This window comes from Ambystoma mexicanum, chromosome 9, assembly GCF_040938575.1.
Source record: "Ambystoma mexicanum isolate Mex_15411 chromosome 9, UKY_AmexF1_1, whole genome shotgun sequence".
In the NCBI taxonomy this organism is placed as follows: domain Eukaryota; kingdom Metazoa; phylum Chordata; class Amphibia; order Caudata; family Ambystomatidae; genus Ambystoma; species Ambystoma mexicanum.
In genome coordinates, this window is record NC_090931.1 from 671,040,928 (window position 1) to 671,047,829 (window position 6,902).

The 6,902-nt window shown below is 45.3% G+C and overlaps 1 protein-coding gene across 1 annotated transcript in view; it reads left to right on the forward strand.

The window, feature by feature from the left end:
• Positions 1-6,534, forward strand: part of BMPR2 (bone morphogenetic protein receptor type 2) — a 696,097-nt gene extending 689,563 nt beyond the window's left edge. The window contains exon 13 of the mRNA XM_069615513.1: positions 5,203-6,534. Coding sequence (XP_069471614.1) covers positions 5,203-5,450 — 248 coding nt within the window. The 3' untranslated portion in view covers positions 5,451-6,534. The remainder of the gene's footprint in view (positions 1-5,202) is intronic.
• Positions 6,535-6,902: the final 368 nt, after the last annotated feature.

Here is a 6,902-nt window from a genome sequence, read left to right on the forward strand (position 1 = left end):
CTGCTTTGCTCTTTTGGGGTGAAGCAGTGCTATTGGCATGAGCTCCATGTGGCACCCTGCAACGTGTTTGTAGCTAAACCTAGGGAAGTCTAAGGTTATGTGTATGGGCTTGGGGCACAGTAATTCCACTGCTGCTAAGCGCCAGGGGAACACTTTGGAAGTGTTTTTTAAACAATGAGTTATTTGGGGTTACTAATTACAAATTCTAACTCTTAGATGGCACAATAATAAAGGGCCGAAGAGAAATTGCTTCTTGGGCCCGTGACATCAAGATCCTGCTTACTACATTTCTGGATATTTGTAGGGCAAAGGTTGTGGCTTCCGCAAAGAATGGGTTGGAAGTCTGGGCTTCCACTGTCTCAACAGATGAAGAAAGGATGTCAAATGTCGATCGTTAGGGGTGTGTAACGATACCCCATAAAAGCCATAGAAGCGTGGTTCTTTGGAAGAAATAGTTTGGATAGCCTTGTTATTTGGTCTTTACTTTAGGATGTCTTGGGAATCCAGGCAGCTGGCCAGATCTGCAGATTAGCTATGTGTTAACCAATTTGGTTAAAGGGTCCTGGAAGCATGTAAAGGCAAAGTGGTCATTGGGTACTTTTTAGTAATTCAAAATTAAAGAGCCCATGGTGCGGAAATCAGTGGCCTACTTCAGATGAGCCGTTTGCCCCGATGTTCTTGGATAGGCATAGAAAGCAAGGGTGAATTAGGCCTTTGTGCCTGAAACCTTCAGAGACAGTGGCCCATGTTCTCCTTTTTTATGAATGGTATATAAGGTTGCGATTTAGATGGCTGCTTCCCATTTTAATGTCGGAGCCGTGATAATAGCAGAGGCCCTGACTCTAAGGGGTCTTAATAGTCTGCCAGTCAGTTTCAGTTGAAAGGACTTAAGAATCCATTTATCTATAACAGTGCGTTAGCCCCAGAATGCGGGCCCTATTGGTGGTTAAGAAAATGGACCATATTCTTCAGGATAGGATACATGGTTTCTTTGAAAGTGAGGGTGCTTCAGTGGCGGCCCGTTATTTAGGGCGTTGGGGCGCCGCCCCCCCTTCTCCGGGAGTGCAGAGAAAAGAATTCTGTGTCAGGTTATTGTGTACAATGTAATTGCGTTGGGCGGCAATGTGTACTCAATCATAAACATAAATAATGATCTCTATCTCTTGCTGAGTCGTGGTGGCTAAGCCTGACACCACAGGGGCGTCCCATTTTACGCAGTTTTCTTTTGTTTATTTTGCATGGAGCTCGTAGCTCAGTTTCATTAAGGAGCATGGCGGGGCGCAAGAGTGTTGGCCCCGCCAGCCAGTATTAATCTACTCTCTCTGCGCAAACAACATCATCAGACTGCCTGCATAGTAACAGTTGTTTACAGAGTTTTCATTGGCTGTTTGCCAGCCAATGAAATTCATTCTGGTCAGGTCACGAGTGTGGGATGGGTGATGGGTGATGGGCACACGTGCGCTGCCTGCAGCGCCACCTTCTCACGTCACTAGTTGGTTGCCCAGGCGTGGTCTCCTCCTCCCTTATGTCCTGGATAGCAAGAGAGCTTGCCTGCTGCTGGCGTCAGTGCCACGTGGTGCGAGTCCTCCTAGTGGCTCTTGCTTACTTGAGTTTGGCTTGTGTGGCCTGCCGCTGGCCACCTCAACCCGAATCTGACAGTCACCTCCACTCGACTTCCACAACGGGTAAGTCTGTGTCTGTCTGTGTGTGTGTGTCTTGGCCCTAGTTGCACTAAGTGAAGTAAAGTTGACGTCGGGAGGTCCGAAGAAGACTTTGTGCCGGGCAGTGCTCTCTCCTGGAGCCCTGCCCTGCGGTGTCAGTGTCGATGTCGACGCCATAGGCCCTGTTGCATCATGTCCTAAGAGGACATGATGCAACAGGGCATAGACGGCGTTGGCATGAGAGGAGGACATGCAGCCAGGGTGGGCCTCCTCGTATCATGGTGGACCATGCTACAAGGAGGCCCACCCTGGCGGAATGTAAGGTGCAAACCCTTATACTTGTGGCTATCGAGCACTACTGCAGATAGTGGCCGCTCCCTTTGAATAAACCTGGCTGGCACATGTGTCTCTTCCGCTTGTATTGCACTTGTTGTCCTGCCGCCAGGGGCCCTTTGTTCTCAAGCTGCTGGCCCCATGTCTTTCTTTCTCCAGTGCTGTTTCCTCTGTGTACCGTTTAATCCAATGTAAAGTAGCAGCTCAGGAGAGGGTTTGGAACTGTCTTATTTATGTGTTCTATTAGCTCGTTGGATGAAACAGTGTTTTTCCCTGGACTCTGCAGCCTATGCAAGAGTCTCAGTGTGGTGTGCAGAGCCTCTGCTCAGTAGAATAGAGCTGGGCAGAGTACAGCAGACTTTCCCAAATGCAATCTGCTCAGTGCCAACCACCTCTGGTATGGCAGCAGGTTTGGCATACTGTACATCCAGCCTGATGTAGCATGAGCCTGGGCGTGGTGGTCATATATTTATGGCCTGGGGTTAGAGGAGATTGCGAGAGGTCTATGAGGAACCTGTACTTTAACTTAATAGTTTTCCCATTCCCGATTTCCACACTTTGCGTGTTCTGGTCCAGAAGTGCGGGAATCGTGAATTAAGTTAAAGTACCAGTTCCTTCATATCGCGCAATCCGGGTCATGACCGCCGGCAACCAACACGCGAATCCGCGTTGTCAAATCAGCTGCAAAAGTGTACCGCTCCTTGAGGGCGTGGGGTCTATTGAGTCCTATTTCTCTGTTTCTAGGAGATCGGGTGTAGGGTTATGCCCATCTATTGCAGAGGTGTAGTGATCACAGCTGGCAGGAATGCACTGGTGGAAGCTGCAGATTTACAGTGTTACTGGTGGTAGGGATGCAGTGATGGCGATTTCCAAGGAGGGATTGCAGTTGGCAGGGATGCTGTGATTTTGGGGATGAGTGTCACAGGAAGGGATTCCGTTGAGCTTGGTGGTAGAGATGCTGTGATGGCAGGGATCAATACTGGCAGAAAAACAGTTTCTGCAGAGGGAATAAATAACCCGTATGTGGTGCTTCATGCTGAACTCATCACAGCACTCCGTAAAAGAGGAGCACGTGTAGATGGCTGCACAGAAATTAAGTCTTCTTGTGGCAAAGGTTAAACTTTATGGATTGTTTGGTAATTGTTACACTAACACTTCATCATCAGCATGTTTGCCAAAGCATGAAGTTGTGCAATCCGGCAAAAGAATAGTTTATAAATGTTCTTTGCAGCCTTGCAGTTCTCATTTGAACACGTTTATAATATGAAGAGTATTGGCGCCATTTTCCCTATTTGGCAGAATATTTTGTACATCACATTTGTTAAATACCAAAGATGTGCTGATGGTAGAAAACTGGCAGCAGTGATGGAGCCTCTGTACCCTCCAATCTCAGCCCAAAATGCTTTTATGAAAGGACGAGGGCACAGGATCACGCGATGCTTATTGCAACTGCCCTGTGCTGTCATTTTGCATGTGTTTAATGGCTTAGTAAAACAAGCATTGGCAATGCCAACAGTTTGAGCTTTTGTGTAGGCATGGGAAAGGCACTTGTCAGGCACAGCCATAATGGCATTAACTGGCCATTGATGGTAATAGGTGCAAAATGGTGTGAGCACCTGGGCATCTAATAGCAATGCCTGGCAAATGCCTAATACTTATACACAAGCCAAAACTGTTGGCTTTGCCAATGCCTGGTTTTAACAGGACTTCGGTAAAGGACACGCACAACGCTTACAAATTTGAGCTGCTGAAGGTAGATCTGGTTAAGACATTTTTATTACACCATTAGCTGGTTTCCAATTAAGTCTTTAACTCTCAGAAGACTGCTTTGAAAAAGTACTACTGGCAGGCACTTTTGAGCGCAAAGTTTAATGGTAAGACTTGATTAAAGCGAGCTCAAAGAATTCCCATGAGGAGGTGTTTTGGGCAGGAGGGGCAGGAACTGTGTGGGAATGGCCATGGGGATTAGCTTCCCATGGGCAGGCAATGGGTGGGCAAATAACCAAACACCTGTACCACCATTAGTATGTAAAACCTAATGCTTTTTATGTCAAATTTATGTGGGGTTGGACAGTAAATTGCTCATTTTGGAAGCCATGTATCCAACATTTTCCCGGGGGGGAAACACCCCCCGCACTAGCCTTGATGTGGGTTGGGCTCACTGGCTACGCTCGCTCCCTCCCTAATTCGCCCGGAGAAATGTGCGCCCCACCACCTTTTAAAGTCACCAGCCGCCACTGGGGTGCTTTGCTATTGGTTAATATGTTTGTTCATTTTATGTTCGTGTTTGTTTGTATTAACATGGCAGGAGGTTTCCCAATGAAGCATGTGATTGTAACTGAGCTCCGGTTTATGCTGAAATGGCAATAAACAAATATAAATTGAAAAATATGCATTGGCCATGGACACTTTTCATTGTTGCATCAGTAACAGATTTCAGTCACATAAAGCATAATTATGCATACACAAATGTATACATTTCATTAGCCTGCCTGTCGTATTTGCCACTTCAGGTTCATTGATAAAAGCATATGCATACTCTATGCTTTAAGATGTTAAAACTGCCACCATATTTAAATCTTTGCTGATATATTATTGGTGTTTGTATGCATTGCAATAGGGCATTTTATAAACGGGAAGGAAAGGTGCATAAAGTAGGTGATGGATATGGTACAGGTCCCCATGGGTTCCTTAGTGGTGCTTAGTCCACGGTAAATGCCAAGTCCCTAGTAATATCTGTGGCGAGAAAGGGATAACCTGGGTGCACATTTTAGCGTATGGTTTGTTTTGACAAAACGTAACTAACATATTGTAAGGAGTTGAATGTGTTCCAATTTAAAAGTTAATTGCACGTTTGTTAGATGAAATCCTTGTAACCTGTATGGGACCAGCAAAAGGTTTCTCTTCACTATACGAGCCATGAATGAAGTTGCCCTCCTCTCCTCTGACGTCTGCCCCCATTTCCTTCTTACTTATTGGCGTGTCCCATCGGGTTGACACACACGTGCACAGCCTCCATCCCGACATTCACATGTAAAGGAAATGTTTTGATGTGCAGGCCCTGTCCCCATGCGACTGACGCCCATAAATATGGAGGGAAGGGGACCATGGACCAGGAGTGCAGTAGTCACTAAGGCAAGTGGCCATCTGTTACTGATACTCTTGTAAAAACATGTAACGTGGTTCTTGCTCTTTGGTTTTCCCTTAGGCGAGTCCTTACCAGACAGCAGGCCAGGCTCTGGAGAGAAGATTAAGAAGCGCGTGAAGACCCCTTATTCGCTCAAACGATGGCGCCCTTCAACGTGGGTCATTCCCACAGAAACGCAGGACTTTGAGGTCAACAATAATGGCAGTGGACGTGTGGGCCAGTCCAAGTCCAGTACGGCTGTTTACCTCGTGGACGGAGGTACAGCCACAGCCATGCTGTCTAAAGACGCAGGCATGAGCTGCCTGTGAAATGCCATCCAAGCTACACAATGACTTTCTTTTTGCATCATTCAAAACAATCGGGCAGAAAACCTGGAAACTGAACTGTATTGTCCTTCTGTCTAACAAGGACTCGCTTTAAATAGGTTTCAGCTATGCAGAACAATTTTAGCTTGTTTCCATATTTTTGGGTTATTTTTTCCTCCCCAAAAAGGTTTTGCACTTTTTATTTAGTATCGCTTAAGTTAGGTCTGTTCTGACCGCAAATTATATATGTGTATCAAAAAATGTAGTTTTTTTTATATTATTGCGAAAAATATGTATTTCTGATAATCAATTTGGACCAGCTTCTTAAGGTCACTAAAGACACGAGCAGACTGTGAGACAGGCTTGGCTGCAGTGGTGGTGTGTATCTGTTTCTGATTTCTGTGCTTAAGGTCCTAGTGTTTCTGCATATTTTGTTTTGAACATGCACCCTTCCCTGCATCCAGTTGAGTTGTGCAGTAGTCTGTGTAGAAGAGTAGTAGCACACATGGCCTCCCGCCTTATTTGTATATGTGTTATGCACATTGGTCCCCTCAATTAGCACACCAATCATTGTGACCGTACAATCTGCACACGTGCTAAGAGATGTTTCTTTTGCAGTTCCCCAGGATGACCGCCCGTGGCCAGTTAGCCTCGTCCATTTATGAATTAATGCACCTGTATTTGGGCTGCCACTGCACTTGTTTTCCCTAACCCTAATGTGGCCCTCCTGCTCATCCCCCTCACCCCCAATTTCCAATCAAATTGAATGCTTGTTCGTAAGGACCGAAAAAAAGAATAACTATACTGACACCATATTTATTACAAAAATCTTTTAATTTCCTTATTTTAGTTAAATTTCATGTGGTCCCATGCTTTACATGTTTGTCAATCGTCAATGTTACACTGTTAGGAAATGCTTAAAGAGAAGTAAACTTTGGCACAAATACCAGTAAGAAACACTAATGTAGATATATCAGCATGCTTTGATTGTTGTCACAGGAGCCCATGGACATGAAGCTTTCTGCCGTATATTTTGTGAATGAATGACGGTCATGAATTAAATGAATAGACATTTGACGCTGAAAAATGCCTTAAGTTAAAAACTGCCCACCTCCATGTGAACCATTTTGTAGAAAGCATTTCTGACTTGTTGAGGCAGATCAGTAAGTGCAATCACACTTTTTCTTCTACTGACTGAATGTTTTTCTGATAAAATGTACTTGTTGCATGGTGCTCATTTGTGTAAACCAAATCCACGATTTTGCTGACCTTTGCGTGCTGGTGATTGATCTTTGATATACCGATTGCCGGCTGGCGTTCATCTTCCCTTGCCCATTTCCTTTATAGCCTTAATCAATTTTTATGATCCTTCACAAGCCACAGTTGTCTGTGGCTTCTTCGTGGTCTGTTTGAAGGCCCTCTCCGAGATACCACCAGGAAAACCATTTGTGGGAG